The sequence below is a fragment of the Neofelis nebulosa genome, chromosome 10 (genome assembly GCF_028018385.1).
Source record: "Neofelis nebulosa isolate mNeoNeb1 chromosome 10, mNeoNeb1.pri, whole genome shotgun sequence".
NCBI classification, from domain to species: domain Eukaryota; kingdom Metazoa; phylum Chordata; class Mammalia; order Carnivora; family Felidae; genus Neofelis; species Neofelis nebulosa.
This window is the reverse complement of record NC_080791.1, coordinates 9,382,932-9,402,485: the sequence shown is the minus strand read 5'-3', so window position 1 is coordinate 9,402,485 and position 19,554 is coordinate 9,382,932. Positions and strand designations below refer to the sequence as shown.

Below are 19,554 nucleotides of genomic sequence, written 5' to 3'. Positions count from 1 at the left end.
AATTTCCAGCACAGAGTTAGTGCTCAAAAAACACTTGTAGAGGGGAGCCTAGGTGGCTCAGCCAGTTAATTGCCTGACTCGGTTTGGGCTCAGGCTGTGATCTCGTGGTTTGTGAGATGGAATCTCACTGACAGCACGGAGCCTGCTTGGGATTTTCTCTCTCTTCTCTCTCTCAAACTAAATAAATAAACCTTAAAAAAAAAAAAAAGCATTTGTAGAAGTATGAGGGAAGCTGTTTCTCAAAGGTGGCCATCAACTGTGTAGACTGTGGGGGAGGTAATGTTAGTGACATGGAGGTTAAACTATCAAATTAAACTTATTATTCAGTGTGAGATGCCAAGAAATGGTAGAGCACGAAAAAAAAAAGTCCCTTTGCCTTGAAAGGACCACATGTGGGTAGAATAGCCTGGAGACTTTTTCTTGTGCAAAGGCTGGTTTTTTAAAGCTCCAGGGTAACAGGTGAATCAAAGGTAATAACCACTAAGTTTTATTGACTATCTTCCAGGATTATTTATGGCAGTCTTGAGTCGTAGATAATAATTAAAGTCACCTTTAAATTCTAGGAACCATCTGTTTAGCATCAAGGGGCATTCAGGATAGCCATAAAAAGAGGGGGGCATCCTCCAGCTTGTTCCAAAGGCCAGGCTGCTACGTACAATAGCTTCTGAATACTGGCACCCATCCAGGCCACTCTGCCCTGGGTCTATGCAATCAGAATGAGTGTGCTTTCCTTTTTTAATTGTACCTAGTCATAACATCTAATTATTTAAGGCATAATAAAGCTGGAAATCCCAGCCATTAATGCTACTCCCAAATAAGAGCCTGCCATATGCAGCTGTCAGCCAGATGCGCAGATGATGGCTGGGAACCGGGGATGACAAGACGTGGTCAGAATCCCACTGCTTTTTTGGCAAAGGTAGCGGACTTGCTCTTCTCTTGGAAAGGTACAAACTGTTCAAGCTTGAAGGGGCCCTGGTGTGCATGAGTTTTTTTGTTGTTTTTTTTTTTTTTTTTTTTTTTTTTTTAAATTTTTTTTTTCAACGTTTTTTATTTATTTTTGGGACAGAGAGAGACAAAGCATGAACGGGGCAGGGGCAGAGAGAGAGGGAGACACAGAATCGGAAACAGGCTCCAGGCTCCGAGCCATCAGCCCAGAGCCTGACGCGGGGCTCGAACTCACGGACCGCGAGATCGTGACCTGGCTGAAGTCGGACACTTAACCGACTGCGCCACCCAGGCGCCCCTGAGTTTTGAGAACAAAAACATGAAAGGGAATTCAGTTATGGAGTCTCTTGATCAGAATGAAACAATGAAAATTAGTAGATGTAGAATACTCTACCCTAGGCTATTGCATTCAATCGCTGCAATAACAACAGTTATCCTTACTATTACTGTTATTATTATCTTGATCTGGAAGAGGAGGACACTAGAGCTAGGAGAGTTGAAACAACTTACCCAAGGCCACCCTGCTAAAAGTACAGTTAGATTCCACACCAAGCTCTCTGACTCTACATTAAATAATCTCTTCACTATGCTCTGCTGTCTTGCCTGGAGGCAAATTCGATGGAAGAATGAAATGGTATTTATTTGCAGGAGAAATGAGAAATGGGCTTGGCTGACTCCGTGTGTAAAGGAAATATGGGAGATTGCCTGTAGGTAGCAATGAAGTTTGATACTATGCCCACGGATTTCCCATATCACTTGGGGCTCATTAGTGTTTTAGCTGGACTTAGGCAATGTATCTTTCATGTATTTAAAAATTTGATATCATAGTATTTCTCCAAAATAAATAGTGGTTCTTAACCTTGGAATTCTTATGAACTCTACAGACTGTCTCCCAAGGAAAATGTATATAAGCACACACACACACAGGACCCCTCTTTAAAATCACTGGGTCCTCCCTTTGTCTCTCACCCCACCCCTCAGGTTAAGAAATCTTTCTCTAGGGGTGCCTGGGTGACTCAGTCAGTTAAGCATCCAACTTTGGCTCAGGTCATGATCTCTCATGTCATGATCTCACGGTTCATGAGTTTGAGTCCCGCATTGGGCTCTGTGCCTGGAGCTCAGAGCCTGGAGTCTGCTTCGGATTCTGTGTCTCCCTGTCTCTCTACCCTTCCTCCACTTGCACTCTGTCTGTCTCTCTCTCTCTCTCTCTCTCTCTTTCTCTTTCAAAAATAAATAAACAGTAAAAAAAGAGAGAGAGAGAAAGAAATCTTTCTCTAGATATGACTTTACAAATTGCTCTGATTTTCTGGGCCACAGACAATCTTTCTAGTTTAGGGGTTGCTCTCGTCTGTCCATATCTGCATTGATGATTCGTTCATTGGAAGGTCATATGGATTTTCTGTCTATCCAACACCAAATATCTGGCTATACGATGTTGACAATTTCTGTTTTGTTCATTGTTTGCTTGCATCTAGTTTTGCTGTTAAGAAGTATAGTATTGGGGCGCCTGGGTGGCTCAGTCAGTTAAGCGTCCGACTTCAGCTCAGGTCACGATTTCACAGTCTGTGAGTTTGAGCCCCGCGTCGGGCTCTGTGCTGACAGCTCAGAGCCTGGAGCCTGCTTCAGATTCTGTGTCTCCCTCTCTCTCTACCCCTTCCCCGCTCATGCTCTGTCTCTCTCTGTCTCAAAAATAAATAAATAAAAACATTAAAAAAAAAAAAGAAGTATAGTATTAATATGATTCTTGTTCCTCAGCTGTTAATATTCTCTTTTTCTCCACAGGTTTTTAGAATTTCCTCTTTGTATGAGTTGTTTTTAAACTTCACAATAATGTGTCCAGGTGTTAGTTTTTCTTTACCCCTACAGTTTGACTGTCTATCACTCTTTCAATATTAGATCTTTCATATATATATTAATATAAATATATATTAATTATTATTTATATAATATATGATATATTATATTGTATACATTAATTATTAATATATATAAATCATATATATTAATATATATAAATCATATATATATTAATATATATTAATTTTAGGGATTTGTCTTCATCATATCCAAAACAAGGATGAGACATGAATTACCACTATCACCATTGCTATTATCATGGTACTCTCTAACACTATAAAAAAGGGAATAAGAAATGTAAAGATTGGAAGGGGAAAGAGAAAACTGCTACAGTTAACAGGAGAGATGATCATCTACCTAGAGAGACCATCGTAATCAACAGACAAACTATTAGAACCAATAAGAGAGTTTAGCAAGATGTAAGAAAAACTCACAAGTATTATTAGAATTTTTCAATAACATCAACAGCCAACTCAAAAATACAATAAAAAGTAAGATGCTGTTCACAATGTCAACAGGAACTATGAAGCAAATAAAAATTACCTTATGCGGCGTCTGGGTGACTCAGTCGGTTAAGCGTCCGACTTCGGCTCAGGTCATGATCTCGCAGTCCGTGAGTTCGAGCCCCGCGTGGGGCTCTGTGCTGACAGCTCAGAGCCTGGAGCCTGCTTCACATTCTGTGTCTCCCTCTCTCTCTGCTCTTTCCCTGCTCATGCTCTGTCTCTCTCTGTCTCAAAAATAAATAAACATTAAAAAAAATTTAATAAAAAAAAGAATTACCTTAGCTCAGAATACATCAGACTTCTATGGAGACAATTTTTTTAATTTCTAGTAATAAAGAACATGGAATATGATCTCAGTAGATGGGGAGCTATCCCATGCTTAGCAGGGCCAAATTAATCTTATAATGGTATCAGTCCTTCTTAAAGGTATCTATAAAATTCAACGAGAAGGCAATAAAAATTCCAGTTGCATTTTTTTTGGAGGAGGTTGAAAAGCTTGTTCTAGAGTTTTAAGATGTACTATAATAAATATTAGAGGGGCGCCTGGGTGGCACAGTCGGTTAAGCGTCCGACTTCAGCCAGGTCACGATCTCGCGGTCTGTGAGTTCGAGCCCCGCGTCAGGCTCTGGGCTGATGGCTCGGAGCCTGGAGCCTGTTTCCGATTCTGTGTCTCCCTCTGTCTCTGCCCCTCCCCCGTTCATGCTCTGTCTCTCTCTGTCCCAAAAATAAAAAAAAATTAAAAAAAAAAAAAAAGTTGAAAAAAAAAAAAATTAAAAAAAAAAATATTAGAGAAAACTTTCAAGTATTAGTACAAGAACAGACAAGGAGACCAATGAAATACAATAGAATTCAAAGACAGGCCCATGTATATAAATTAGGTGTTTCTACTCAAAAAACCATGAGTGACGTTAACAGATGCCAGGTTAAGAGAAGAAATCTATATTGAGCAAAACTGATCATATCTAGAATTTTATGTATAGAGTATACAAAGTACCCTAATCAATAGGAAAATGACAGCAACCCTATTAGAGACATTAGCAAAAGAAAAAGTCATTTTAGAGAAGAGGAAATCCAGAAGGTTAAGAGGCATAGGAAGAGATGCTCGAATGCATTAGTGCTAGTAACGTAAAACAAAAGCGTAATGAACCATCACTGCATCTATTAGGTTGGCAAAACTTGGAAAGCTGGCTGGTACCAAGTTTGGCGGTGAAATGGAAATACATGAAGCCTTGTGAACTGGTGGTGGGAGTCCTGGAGAGCAATCTGGCTGTATCTGTTCCACTTAAATATATGCATATTCTCTGAGGTAGTAATTCTACCTCTGGGCATATAACCCATAAAAGGATATATAGCTGTAAAAGGATGCATCAAAATATTCATTGATGCTTTGATTGTGGAGGGAGAATTCGGAGGCAATCTGGTTAAGTAAAACACAGTGTTTGCATTCCATGGGCTCCTTTCAAGACATTGCAAGAGACGGAGGGAATGTCTACATAGCAATGTGGTTGGATACAGCATAGTGCTGAGTTACAAACTAAGGGACAGGGTAAGCACTATAAGACAATACCACTTACATAAATTAAAAATGCATGCATGCCCAGGGCTCCTGGGTGGCTCAGTCGGCTGAGCGTACGGCTTCAGCTCAGGTCACCATCTCACAGCTGGTGAGTTCAAGCCCCGCGTTGGGCTCTGTGCTGACAGCTCACAGCCTGGAGCCTGCTTCGGATTCTGTGTCTCCCTCGCTCTCTGCCCCTCCCCCACTCGTGCCATGTCTCTGTCTGTCAAAAATAAATAAACATTAAAAAAAATTTTAAAAATGCATGCATGCCAAACAGTATACATCTTGTAAGAACAGGCACAAATATCCGCAAATAAAAGGCTTGACATCAACCAGATGAAAATAGCTGCCTTTGACTGGTATGTGATGGAGGTGAGTGGGGACGAGAAAAAGAATAGACATGGCAGATGTGGATGGGGATGAATGAATGAAAGAATGAGTGAGTGAATGAGTAAGTAAGAGAGGGACTTTCATGGACCCATGATGATAAAGTGCCATGGCTGAAAAAGATGATGAAGGCCCAAATGGAAAGGGGAAAACAAGGCCTAGTCTAGATGATGGCACATAGTGAGAATTTAGTAAATACTTGTTCACTTGAAGGAAGGAATGAAATCTGTGGTAAATCCTGTTTTGCAAAGCCAGAATTCTTTTGCAGTATGGATCAGAGTTCTTTACTGAATTATTTTCGGAGTTTTGATTTCAATATAGGAAAGTTTAAAAAAAAATGTGAGCATGCCCAAATTTGAGACATCTAGAGGCATTAAGGGAATTTTTTCTTTTCCTCGACTTCTTGAAGTGTCGTAAACATGGACACCTCCTTCTGTTCTTTTGAACGACGCCATGAAGTTTCACTTTGGATTCTTAGCCGCAGAGAATGTCTTCCCAGCAAATATTTGACATTTTGATCAAGTCTTGGTTCCCTTGTATGCGGTCATTGATATCCAGAGTCTTTTCTGGAAGCACTGAGCTGGAATCTACTTCCTGAGCTTCAAGGCTATCAGAGACTACTGGGCTTATAGCTGGGCATGACAGTGGGCTAATGGACGGACATCCTTTTTTATCTGCTATTGTATAAGATTTGACTTGCCAGAGCACCTCTAGATTTGTGTTCTCCCTTCTTTCCAGAGGATAGAGGAATTATCTCAGAGCTTCCATCAACCTGTTCTAGGTTTTAAACATGGCTGACATTTGGCTTTCACTGATTTCAACTTCACGAATATCTGTCAGTGTGATTATTTAAAGCTCTGGCTCCAGTAAGATGAACTTGAGTCTGATGGTCAGCCTATTGCCTAATCCCCCTGTGACTCTGGGCAAATTAAATTTCCTGAGCATTTGTTTCTCTGAAAAATATAGATAGAAGTTTCCCCAGAGTTGTGGAAACTCCACTAGATAATGTCGTTAGGGCTACCATAGAGCTTGGAGCCTCGTGAGTAGTTGTTATTACGATTTGCTTCATGAAACTCATCATGCTAGGCCTGTGAGGAGAGACCAAGATACGTAAGAAAAAGTTCTTAACTTCGTGGAACTTGGAGAAACGGGACAAAACGCAGAACGATGTGAGACAGGACAAGCGAGGTCACATATCTTTCCTAAGAACCCTGGGGGACATTCCGAGAACTGCTTCGTAATTTTATAAACAAGGAAAACTTAGACTCAGTGTTACGTGACTTGGTGGAGAGGACGCAGGGAGTGGCACAGCCTCCCCGGGAACCCACCTCTCCCATGACTGAGCTGGGCCGGATGGATGTGCCTCTGTTTCCAGTGGACAAAGTTGTGTCAGATGGCTCTGAGGTAGCATAGGGGGCAAGGCCCCAGACCTGCCCTGGGGGACCTTTGTCAGAGGGTCTTAATCCCAAAACCTGGGTCACGGGGACCTGAGCATGTGAATTCAGATACAGAGAGGCGGGAGGCTTCCAAACTGGGAGGGAGTCCGTGGCCTGCTACTTGTACGCTCTCAGGTGGTGAGCCTCGTGACTTTTCCTTTGAGAAGCTTCATGCTAACAGGTGGGTGGGTACTAGGAAAGAGGCCCCGCTCATATTGTACCTGCACGTTCCCTTTCAGTTACCAGCTCTGGTTAAACAGCAAGGGTGTCCTCTCCTCTCTTCCCTGAGCGAGTTGGCCTTTTTCTCCATGGGCATGCGGACCACGGGAACCAGCGTCTCCCATATTTAAGCATGATTAGGCCTCGCCATTTTGGTCATGGCCGGGGGGCAAGGGAGGGGCTGTTGTGTTTCAAAATGGAATAAACAGAAAAGCAGTATTAAAAGAATGAAGAGGTTGTTTAGTGAGGCTTGAAGAGACTACAGGTGTTTCCTCCCGTGTTGAGAACCAGCGGCCCCTGGGAATTGCATTTCCCGTTGAGCAGGGCCCATGGCGGACTGAGTCCTGCTAACATGCCTGTGGCGTAGAAGCCTGAAGGGGCGCCGCAGAAAACCCAGAGTTTTCCAGGGGTCTTTTGGGCTCCTCGTGGGTGTGGAGAGGTCCAGGACTGACACACACGCTCGCTCAGCTCGCACGCACAGACATTTTCACGCTCACCGTGCACCGCACCACACTCTGATGACCCTGGTCATCAGGACGCGGCCTTCTGTGCTGTGTTGTTGTTCAGATCCAGCTGGCTGGCTCTGCGGGTCTGTGGCCGGTGGGCCTCCGAGGGAGCGCACAGTGGGGTGACGGGCAGCCCTGCTACAGAAAAAGCGCCCGGGTACCTGAGGTGGGAGGATGTGACGACGCTGTGCCCCCGCGCAGCGGGGACTCGGGCCTTTAAAAAGCCGAGGAAACAGCCTCTGAGCAGGCGGTGGCTACACTGGAGGAGAGCACACCCAGGTCTCACGTGAAAGCAGCCAAACTGTCTGCTTCAAAGAGAAAAGGCAACATCCTGTCACAGGCCATGCTCTGGCAGAAACGTAAGTGGTTTGACCGTGGCTGTCAGAGCCGTGCAAGCACGGGCAGGGGCCGGGGCTTCACCGGCGAGCCCACCCGGGGACGGGGGAGGGGGTGGTGGCGATGGAGGCACCGGGGGTGCCCGTCCCCAGCCAGGGGGGCGCAGGGGCCAGGTGGGCGACGGAGCCTGGTGGAGAAAGCGACCTGGCAGAGGTGATGCTGATTTTCCAGGCTGGAGGGGAACGAACTAGTGTTCCAAGGTGGGACAGCTCATCGTGTCTCCGCTGCGAGGCATGAATCACTGTGGTGAGGAAAGGGCAGTTCATGATTCACACAACAGAAAAGCCAACTGTGACATTGGTTTGGGGCCGAGAGGGGAAGGCCGTGGGGTCCTTCACATGATTGGCTTTGTTTTTCATCCACGGCTGCCCTGTGGCCTGGGGTTCAATTCCTCGGGCCTGTTGCTGTCTGAGTGACTTAGGTTTCTGCCGAAGGCGTGATTTGTTTGCGTGCGTGCCCTGGGACAATGTGGAAACTTGGCTTTGGTCAGGCGTGCCTCCACTCGCTCCGCTGTCCTGCCTAAATCACTCTTCTCCGCGCCTTGGTGGTGAGGCCCGTGTGTCCCAGTGCAAGAGGGCAGAGGGTTTATCTTTAACCTTAATGTTTATCCCTGGGGTCGGATGGAACAACTGTGAACTTTACTTTCCATTATGTGGGATCAAACAGAGACTCCTGTTATTAATAATGGAAATCATACAGAGATTATCTACAACATTCCTTTCTTGAAATAACAAAGTCAACTCAACAGCCTCATGAGACTTGAACCTTACCGGGGCTCAGTTCTGTGCTACCTCAAGAGAGAAATAGTACCAAAAAAAAAAAAAAAAAAAAAAAAAAAAAAAATCACTCTGTCTTTTCCAAGGTGCTTGGGTCTTTACAATGCCTTTTAACAAATTCATGTACACCCTACTGCAAGCAAACTTCATATAAGAGAATCTAGATTTACAGAAGATGATACATTGGGGAGTCTTTTGTTTATTTTACACAAAGATATTCTCCTGGAGGCCTTGAAGTTCTGAAAATACACCTTCATCGATGAAAACGTAACTTAGAGTCCTTTATCGCCAACTCACTGTTCTCCTTTGTTACTTGTGTAAATTCTTTGGAATTGAACTTGTTAATGTATAATTTGGAGGAGTGATTTCAAAATCTCTCAGACTGCGAGCTCTCATCGTTGATACTAGCAAGATGCAATTTTTTTTTTTTTTTTAATGAAAAGAGATGAACTTCCATTTGGGCTTGAGAGCTATGGAATCCTTCCATAGCAATTAGAGGTATGCTGCTATGGGTGGTGTGCACAGTTATGTGAAGCAAGACCCTGACCTGCAGAGGTAACGGCAGCCAGCCCCACGGGACAGCTATGCAGCCGAGGCAGGCATTATTGTCTTTACTGGAAGCGCTGAGCGTCCATGAGCCCTTACGCTTAGAGCTGAATTGGTGGATTTTATATGAGCCCTTGGGGGACTTCTGCCTTGGTTCCTACCTATTCAGAGTAAGTCATTTTCCTTTTCTTTCTTTCTTTCTTTCTCTTTCTTTCTTTCTTTCTTTCTTTCTTTCTTTCTTTCTTTCTTTTTCTTTCTTTCTTTCCTTCTAAAGTTTTAGGTTTCTCATATGTAAAATGGGGTAAAAATACTACCTATTCCTCAGAGCTACCCTTACCTTGGTGAGCTGAGATGCCACCATATTGTTGATCGCTGTCGTTTGCCTTCAGTGTCTGGGATACGGGTTGCTTTCCTGTGTTCATGAGCCGCCATATTCCCCCTTTTTGGTTATACACTGCATTTTTTCCTTCTCTAATTCCTCCTGTGATATAAGCAGTGTTTTGTTTGTTTGTTTGTTTTGCTTTTTAAGGGGATGCTGGAGGCACATTTCTTGCTGATACCCAGAGGTCGGTCAGGTCCAGCAAAGCCGCATCCTTAGGGAGACTGTATTGTAAACTCCTCAGTGGAATAACCGGAGTGAATGGTGTTACAGGTTCGGATGCATACAATCCAAATTATCTTTAATTGTCCTTTGGCACCTTAAAGGAAATTAAGAAAGGCCCTGGGCACCGGACCCCTTACCCTGGATTCAAGTAAAACCTTCCTCCAGGACACTGAGGGGTCATAGGTGACTAGACTCTGTGGGGAAACCAGTAAAAACAGGGCAGCATTGTCAGCCCACTTAGAATCACCCGATGGAAGGGCAGAGTTTGAAATCAGACACCAAGAGTGCTGAAAAGGCACTTTCTTTTTTCAGAAAACACCCTCGGGCCATGATCTGAAATGACTGTACTAGGGGGTTCTGGAAAGGGTTAAGAAAACATCCACTTTGTAAATGTTGCCTCCTCCCTGCCTGGCCCATGATCCCTGTTTGTGAACGAAATGTGAACGCAGACTCTGGTTCAGATCAGCTCGGAAATGCTGACACACAGAAGTGGAAATCTTCGAGCCTCATCCATGGATCTGAGCTTTGCTTGACTGGCCGGTTAGATAAAGAAGTCACGGCACCTGCAGATTCCCTTCTGGGCTCTGCACTTCGTCCTACAGGTCCCGAGTGGATATGAATTCACATCCACCCAAATGAGAGGTCCTTGTTAAGGCCAACTGGCTACAGTGCAGTAGAAACAGCAGAAGCGATGGGGTGAGGCAGGTCTGGGTTTGAAAGTTGGCTCGGCAGCTTAATTATTCAACCTTCTCAGATTCTTAAAAATCTGGAAAATGGAAATTTTAATGCCTGCCTTACAAGGCTTCTGTCAGAGCTAAAGTAGGGAATGTATGTAGTGTTATCAAGCCTCCTGAGCGTGGTGAGAGAGAGTATGTGCTGTCCTGTGATATCTACCTTGTGTCCATCTGGAAGGATCAGGGTTATGCTAAATTCCTTCCTGTCTCTCCTTTTCCACAATTTGATTAGAAGAGTTAAAAAGACATCATCAAAATATTCTTGAGTGACAGCATCTTTCAAACAATTTTTCGCGGGTCTAAATCAGGGATCTGCAAACCACAGCCTTAGTGCCACATGGGTCCCACTAACTGTTTTTGCAAATAAAATTTTATCAGAGCATAGCCATGTCTATTCACATATTGTTGGGCTGCTTTTGTTACAACGAAAGAGTTGAGTAGGTGCCATATGACCTACAAAGCCTACAGTATTTACTATCTGGTCCTTTACAGAAAATAGTTTGCTGACCTCTGAACTAAAATGATTTGGTTCATACTTTAGATACTCTTTTCCTTAGGTTTCTCTGCGTCCTGGGGTCACACAATGCCAGCGCCAGTGGGAGGTAAAATTTGCAGTCAATTGATTAAGCGATTTGCATAATGCTGAAATTTGATTTGATTGACTTCTTCCTTGAAAGCTATGGAACCGTGTATAATAAACTCAACACCATTTGTTACAAAATGAATGAGTCACATAACTGCTTTTTCTTGTTGTTCTTTGTGTAAGGGAAGGTTTACACGATAATGAAAGGCAGGCTGCCTGATTTTCTTTGAACTGGCTAGTTGCCTTGATACCCCATAGACATGGCCTTGGTGTTTCTTTGCTGTGGTGCCCAGGGAGGCACTTTACGAACAGGAAATGGTTATTAAACTATTATGGCATGAATGTGCCTTTGCTTTCTGACAACTTCAACAGAGCACAGGTTCACAAATAGATACATTAGGGTGTCAAAATTGTCATTCACGTTAGAACTCTGGATTTTACTCCAGGGTTCCACTAAATAGCCAATTAGAAAAATTTTTTTTCCTGACATTTATTTTTGAGAGACAGAGAGAAACAGAGCATGAGCAGGGGAGGGGCGGAGAGAGGAGACAAGAATCCGAAGCAGGCTTCAGGCTCTGAGCTGTCAGCACAGAGTCCGATGTGAGGCTCGAACCCACAAACTGTGAGATCATGACCTGAACCGAAGTCCGATGCTTAACCAACTGAGTCACCCAGGCACCCCTGTAGCCAATTTTTTTTTTAATGTTTACTTATTTTTGAGAGAGAGCACAAGCAGGGGAGGAGCAGAGAGAGAAGGAGACAGAGAATCTGAAGCAGACTCCAGGCTGGACTGTTAGCACAGAGTCCGACATGGCACTCGAACCCACAAGCCTTAAGATCATGACCTGAGCCAAAGTTGGATGCTCAACTGACTGAGTCACCCAGGCCCTCCAAAATAGCCAATTTTTAAAGGGAAGTGAAAATTCAGTAAAACATGAGAAACGCCTATAGTAGTCATCTACTATTTGGAAGTCTATCTCTTGCAGGAACTCAGTCAAACTGGTAACAAGAAGTAATTTAGGTCTGTGCAGTACCTCTAACATTTCTATTGTGTGTTACAACCTTTGCCCACTTAGTAAGCACCTTTACTTCTTACCAAGTTTATGTTATTGATTCAGTGGTTCTTGTTGATAAGGACAAGTAGGGTCTAAAAGACAGACACAAAGTCACATGCACAGAAGGAAGTAAAGTAAGTGACAAACATCTACCAAGCACACAGATTAACTGGTAAAAAGAGTAATCTTTCAAGGTGGACACTTCCTTCTCCCTGTATTCACTAAAGAAAAATGCCAACTTTGTTTTTCTCTATACCCAGAAAGTTCCCAAGTCAGAGGTTTGGAAATCTCTCCTCCAGTTTAAGTCGGTAAATCTGTTCTGTTGTAAGGAACAAAAAGAACCAAGGTTGACTACACTTATTAGCTAAATACCTGGACATTTAATTAGCTTAGAAGTTCTGTAAATTTTTGCTTTTAAACCTTCCCATTACAAAATAAAGGTATTAGGTTCTTTCCTCCTTCTGACTTCTTTCTAAAGAAGTTTATTTGCCTACTGATGAAGATGTCCACCAGTTTCTGACTTTGAGCCAACCAAGTCAAGGTTGGTTAATTAAGATTATTAACGTAAGTTTCACATTTATAAAGTACCTGGCAACATTCTAGTTTAATCATTTTTGTAGAACAAATGCTTGAGGAGAGTGGGCTTGCCTGGGATAGAGAGGCTTTCTCTGGAATCTTCTTGTCCCGGTTGTGTGATGGTCTGCCCAAAGCATTGTTCTTTAAACTTTTTTTTTTTTTTTTCCATTTATTTTAGAGAGAGAGAGAGAGAGAGAGAGACAGAGCGCGAGTGGGGGAGGGGCAGAGAGAGAGAGGGAGACACAGAATCTGAAACAGGCTCCAGGCTGTGAGCTGTCAGCACAGAGCCCTATGTGGGGCTCAAACTCACGAGCGGCGAGATCATAACCTGAGCTGAAGTTGGACACTTAACCGACCGAACCACCCAGGCGCCCCATGGACAAAGCACTGTTCTTGCAGACAGGAGATGTGGAGTTTACTTTCCAATCTACAGGTAATTAGGTGTGGGGTTACAGGCAAGCCACCTAAGCACCTTATTTCTCAAGTGTTCCAGCTAGTGTTCCAGACTTGCCTTTTCCTGGCTAAGAGCAGGGAGAGTGAACTTGACTTCATCTTCTTTTTCTAGCTGTAATTTCTGAGCTTTCATGAATGCTTATACCAAATAAATACATGTTTTCAAACCCAAGTCATTAATTTAGTAGAAGGCATGCTCCCATCTGCACAGAGCAGTGCTTTTCAACCTTGGCTATGCATTGGAATGTTCTGGGGAATTTAAGAAATCCTAATGCCCAGGTCCCAACCCGAGGGTTCTCATTAAATTGCCCTGGGCATTAGATTTTCAAACCTTCCCAGGCAATTCTCATGTGCAGTCAAGGTGAGGACTACTGAGCTGGAGGTTACAGGGGACGGCTTCTAATATTCCTTTGGACATTGCAGTGCCGTGGGCAGGACACGTTCCATCCTGTTCATAGGGGTACGTACCAGCTATGGGGCACGGAGTACTTACTTGGTGCCTTGCACTGTGTCACATGTTCTGTCGCATCAGACTGATTACATTTGGTTGCTAGTGAGGAGACCTGAAACAACGTGGATTTGAATAAGACAGCGGCATTCGCTCTGTCACACTGAGCAAGTCCACAGCAGGCTGTGCAGGACTGTATGCAGACTCTACGGTCCCAACGACACCTCTGGCTACTTCCGTCTTTCCGGTCTGTTGTCCTTGGCATGAAACTTTTGTCAAAGTTGCTTTGTGGTTGTGCCACTTTAGCTCCAGCCACCACCTCTGTGTTTTGGACACGGAAGAAGAAGAAAAAAGAAAAAAAACAACCCCCCCACCCCCCATCGTGTAGGGTTGTTAAGTCAGAAAGGATAAGGCTGATGTTGGGTGTGGCAGTGGCCAGTCTTTGCCACACTTTGGATGTATTATCTCACTTAATCCTCGTAGAAACTCCAAGAGGCAGGTTCTGTTTCAAGCTCCATTTCCTGGATGAGAAAAATCTGAGCTTAAAGATTAGGTTAGTAACTCATGCTGACTATTGTCTTACAAAGCTGTCCTGTGTCCCCGCCACAGGGCTCGGCTCACTCCCGGGGCTCAGAAGGGTGCTCTTGGTAAAGGCACAGGCCTTCTGCGTGAGATAAAGGAATGGACACCCGATGGCAAAAATCAAGTACGGCAGCTGGCAGACTGATGTTCATACTTCACACCCTCATTCTGATGCGTGTGTTTCATCTAACTTACTGAAAGAAATAAGGTCTTTGCTTCCTTACCTCCCGCACCGGGCTCTTTGCACACATTTCAGCTGCAATGGGAGGGCTCAAAGCGGAGAGAGTGACCCAGAATCTCCCCCTCCTGCCAACGTGCAGCCCATCTGTTTTCCAGGCAGCACTAATGAAGAGCTGTGTGGAAGCCTGAGCTGGGACCCAAGCTTCTGCCTCCTCGGCACTGCCTCCTTTTTGAACTATCTAGACTTTGGAAGAGTCAGGCTATCCGTTCACACACGCGTGTGGTGTGGTGTGGAAAGCAACATCTTAGAGAGTAGGGGTTTATTTGGAATCAGAGTGCCGTCTCTGTTCTTTCTATGCCGTTAGTGGTTTAAAGTTTAGCCTCTAGTGCAGACAGATCTGAGTTTGAGTCCTAGGTTTATGCCTCACTTTGTTGCCATTTCCTTAAGTATATAATGGGGCCGTAGCTCTTACCTCACAGGCTGTGGTACGTGTTTACTACTGTGCTTTGCATTAAGTCAATGCTTAATAATAAATATTAGTTACTATTCTTAATTTCCCGCTCCCTCTCGCTCTACGTCTGAGAATAAAGCTGATGCGGCTAATTATAGATCGTAATTTGTGTGGCCTCTGAGTTCTGCATTTCTTGTGAAATAGCAAGGCAGCACATTTCCAGTCTTGTAACTTGTGGTGGGGTTAGTGATCAGGGCTAATGCCGATGGTGAAGCTGGCCATTCTGTGACCAAACCTGGAACGTGGGCCACAATTTTCAATCACGCCTCATCAGGCGGCAGGCTCACACTGACTGACCAATTGTGTTTGTTTTTTTTTTAATTCACAAAATTGGACTGAGGTGTTTATAATCTAGTGGTCAGGAGAATGACCCTTGAATTTTTCAAGAAATAGCACAATGATACCGAAAACTGAAACACCAGTGTGCTGCCTTTCTTAGTAATGGTTTCATCAGTATCACTTTCTGGGAAGAACAGGCAGCCAAAGAGTTATAAACCAGAGATATTCTCAGACCAGGTGTTGGGACCAAAAAGGATCTGACCACACGTGAGAAAAGCTGCATTCCTCTTTAATCCTCTAGAAAGACTCATACATTTAATTGGAAGATAGGAAGCAAATATACAAAGATTGTTATAAATTTCCAGGACTGAGAAATTCTGGGGAGATAGAAAAGAGAGACAAAAAAGAGAGACAAGAGACTTGAAAGTTCGAATGCTGGATGAAAGCAACACCAATTCAGGAAAGAAACGCATGGAAGGAAAATCAATCACCCGTGTGTCATCCTTTGCGTGGGGACATCCACCCAATAATGGAATTATTCCTAGTAGGGAAATCAAGCGATGAAATAAATTATCTTTAGCAGTGGAGAGTGGAGGATGGAATCAGGGAAGGTATCCTGAAGCAGGTGGCATTGGATATGGATCTTCAAGAATAAATGATAAAACGATAGTCAGACTTCTTGTTTAGAACTTGGGAGAGGAAGAAGCCTATGAGGATATAACATATGAGCATTAGGAAGAAAATCTGAGGATGTGTAGCCTGGTGTTTACAACATTTTTTTTTTTTTTTTTGGCACAAACCTCTTTATTCAAACCAAACCTACTGCAGAACTCCAATACAGAAATAAAAATGGAGCCATTTGGGGAGGATATTGAAGCTCTGACTGCTTATTCACCCCCAGACTCTCCTACTTCCTTCCCGTTGTTGGCCACTCCGGGTGCCTTCACTGTATTCCAAAGTTCTTTAGGTCATAGCTGGACAACCATGACCTGGACCCATCCTCCACTCATTCAGCAAGATTCCTCATAGCTGGTCATAAGTCCTTGGGTTAAATACTTCCAGGGTAAAGGCTACACTCCCAAAGCAAAGTGAGTCACTGTGAAGCATGTTGTATTGGTCTCCATTAAGCTCTGAAACTGTGAAGGTCATATTTTCAGTCTATGTGGGTATCTTGTGAACAAAGAAGGGCATCTGTTCCTCAAAGATTGACCTGGCGACTCCTCTCCCCGGCTTGCTATTCTAGCAACTTCATGAGGGAATGCTCCCACGTCATGAGGCATGGTTAGTAAACCAGAGACTTGGCAAAAAAGCTCATCTTGACTGGCAGTTATACCTCACATCGTGAATCAATTATAAGGTCTAATTTCACTCACAGGGGCTCTGCCCCAGGCCTTGGGGTTGGAGCATTTGGATCTGACCCCAAATGTACAGCTGGTGTTGGGTCTGAAGAGTCTTCCTCCAGGGAAGTGGTCTTGGGGAAATTTGATTTCCTTAATCTCTTTGGTCTGGAAAATCTCAAACTAGATATTATTTAAATCAACGAACAAACAATTGGGTTTCTTCTCCTCTAGCTGCCTGACCATAGGTTTTTCCTGTTCTTGATCAGACTGTCAATTCTAGATTCAGCCTCCAGGTCGTAATCTAGTAAGGAAAGATATATTTGTCTCCTCTGCTCAGTCTCCTCACTTTGGTGCTACCTTGCTACAAAATTTGGGTAGACACCTTGCATTGGCTCATGCCCTGTTACGGTCTTGTGCTCTCAGTGTAGACCCTCTCTCCCCCCATTCTGATTCCTGTTTCTGTTGATAATGCTAAGGCAATGCTCCCGGTATGTCAACCGGAAGTCTGCCTCGCTCTAACAGGTGATAAAACTTCCCTCCCTGACCACCGAAGAGCCTTCCCATTCACACTGCTATGTTTCCGACCCATATGGGATATGTGCTCCTAGACTTCTAGCCCTGTGGAGAAGTACCATGACCATGGTCTCAGTCATGGCTCTGTCTCTGTCCTTTGGGAGATACACAGAAATTCCTTGAGGGGCTGTATCTGAGGTCAGGACAAGGACATGCCAAAATCTCCCAGGTGCTCCTTCCTGGCATTCTTTAAAAATTTAAATCTACCACAAACGTACTCCTCTACTGGCTTCTGAAGAAAGACATAAAGGCATCCTTCTGCTCAGCTCATGGTGCCTTTAAGAGAGACCAATGCTAGGATTTTGACGTCTCCTGTCCAGGCTTGTTCTGTTTTCAGTTGCAGTCTTTGACCGGTCTCTCTGCAGCATCTTTGGCCCCCTGTCTCCTAAGCATGGCTCTCCTGCTGCTTGGAGACACCAGGCCCAGACACCTGAGGGATGACTTCCAGGAGCACAACGAAGGCAGGTTGAGACAGGCCTTGCTGGCCACAGACGCTCTGGGTGTGTTGAGGATAGAGACATTCAGGATCAGGATGTAGCAAGACAAGGGCAAGTTAGAATCACCACACAAGGATTAGCTACTTCCCTGATGATCGAGGGGCTGAGGTCACAGGAGAAATAGCCATTTGTTGAACACCTGCTATGTACTAGGTGCTTAACTGTGTTAATTTCATACAATCCTCATGATAATCCCATGAGATGGATATCATTACTCGCATTCAGCAAATAGGGAAACTGAAGCACATACGTGTTAAATGATTTGGCAAGGGTCACACAGTGATAAGCTATGTAGTAGGCTTTCCAAACTAGGTCTGCTTGAGTCCCAACAGCATCATGCCACTTTTCAAGGCCAAGGATTTTAGGGTTCCGTGAGATGCTTCTTCCCCTCCCCACTGAAAGAAGTCCACCCTTAGATGGAAGTGGATTTTTACTTCACTGGGAGCAGTTGTATCCTGACTCAAAATCTCCTGCAAATATGAATCTCAGAAAGCTAGATTTGAAATATAGAACCTCTGGAGCCAGCCAATTTCTATCTCAGAATCTGAGTTCCTAGGACTGGCCTTCCATGGGCTAATCGGCCAAGATAGGATAAGACCAGCTGGTGTAACATCCTTGGAGTTCATCCAGGACCCCTAGGCTGGGGGTGGACCCTGAACATTTGGAACTACTTTGTGTGTCTTGGGCAGGACTTACATTCATGGTGTGGGCTGAGTCTGACCCCAGACTAGTTTCTCTGCCTCAGAAGGAGAACCACCATGCCTCTTGCACTGTCCCCTTTCTATAGCCCCTACAGACTGGGGACCCCCATTTGCTGCTTAAGTAAGTCCAAGTAAGAATAAAGTGGTGGTGGAAACCAGCCAAACAAGCTAAAACACTTCAACTGTGAGGCACTTGCAGCTCTGTCATAGTTTGTAATTCTAGCTTGTGCATTTATTCAATTAATGTCGATATCCCACTAGACTAGACGGTGAGCTCCATGATGGTTGGGACCTGGTTTACTCTGCTTAGTGAGTATTTGTTCAGGGCTCTCCTAGTCTTGTCCTCTGCACTGGGACCCAGTGTATCTCAGATGGGAGCACTTTCTGCTCTGGTGACCCGGGTTTCTGTAAGAGACAGGCAGATGCAGCTGGTTTCTCAGGTGGACCTATCCACTGTCATTTCAGTCGAAAATACCAAAAATAAAACTTTGCGGGGAATTGTTTGGGCCTCTCAGTTCTCGTCACTCATGTGAGCACACTGCTGGTAACCTTCCCATGGACTTCTTTTTCACGTCTCAGATGGGAAACACTATTTCTTGGGGGAAATTGGCAGTCAAAGGAGACTGCATCAGGGTGGTCCCATCCCAGACTCCAACGAGAGGAAAATGAGGGTCAGCACCTGGCAGGGGTCATTTGGTGACTGACCTCCAGGGTTACCCAGAGAGATAAATGGACTTGCCCAGCCAGAGGACAGGCAGGTGATGAGGCAGAAATGGACTGTGCTTGGAATCAGAGGTCCTGGGTTTAGCTGATGACAAAGCTATTTACGAGTGTGGACTTGGGCAAGCCACTTAACATCTCTGGGCATCGTGTTCCTTCATCAGTGGAAAGGAAGGTGAGAGGGAGACCGACCCTGCCTATTTCAGGAGTTGCGGTGAGGCCACACTTGAAATCATTTGTGTCAAGGCTGTGTGAGTCACAGAACATTGTGTGCAAAGGTGAGCATGGTGATCTCCGAGTTCCTGGGGGCTAAGCTCATGACCAGGAAACACAGGCCCGAGTCTCCACAAAGAAGAGGCAGAACACAGACACTGTCTCTGGGAGTAGAGAGAGAAACCCAAGAGCCTTGTGTGGTCTGCTTGTTCTGCTGGAGGTTTGGAGGGAGGATGGACGTATGGTGTGGAAGGCCCTGAGAGTCCTCGGGGGAAGGATGTCTCCGCAGCGGTGCCCATGAAGAGAGTCTGAAGGCTCTGGCACTAGCAGCCTTTTGGCTGACCTCTCCCAAGGCCATGGAGTGGGACATCCAGA

General features: G+C 44.6%; 1 protein-coding gene across 3 annotated transcripts in view; it reads left to right on the top strand.

The window, feature by feature from the left end:
• Positions 1-847: 847 nt before the first annotated feature.
• Positions 848-19,554, top strand: part of POU2AF1 (POU class 2 homeobox associating factor 1) — a 29,189-nt gene continuing 10,482 nt past the window's right edge. Inside the window, exon 1 of one of the 3 annotated variants that reach the window (XM_058686722.1) lies at positions 848-944. In XM_058686722.1, coding sequence (XP_058542705.1) covers positions 875-944 — 70 coding nt within the window. In that variant the 5' untranslated portion in view covers positions 848-874. Of the gene's footprint in view, positions 945-7,286; positions 7,771-12,907; positions 13,115-19,554 lie in introns of those variants that run through there. The other 2 variants (XM_058686724.1, XM_058686723.1) reach the window with 2 other exon arrangements.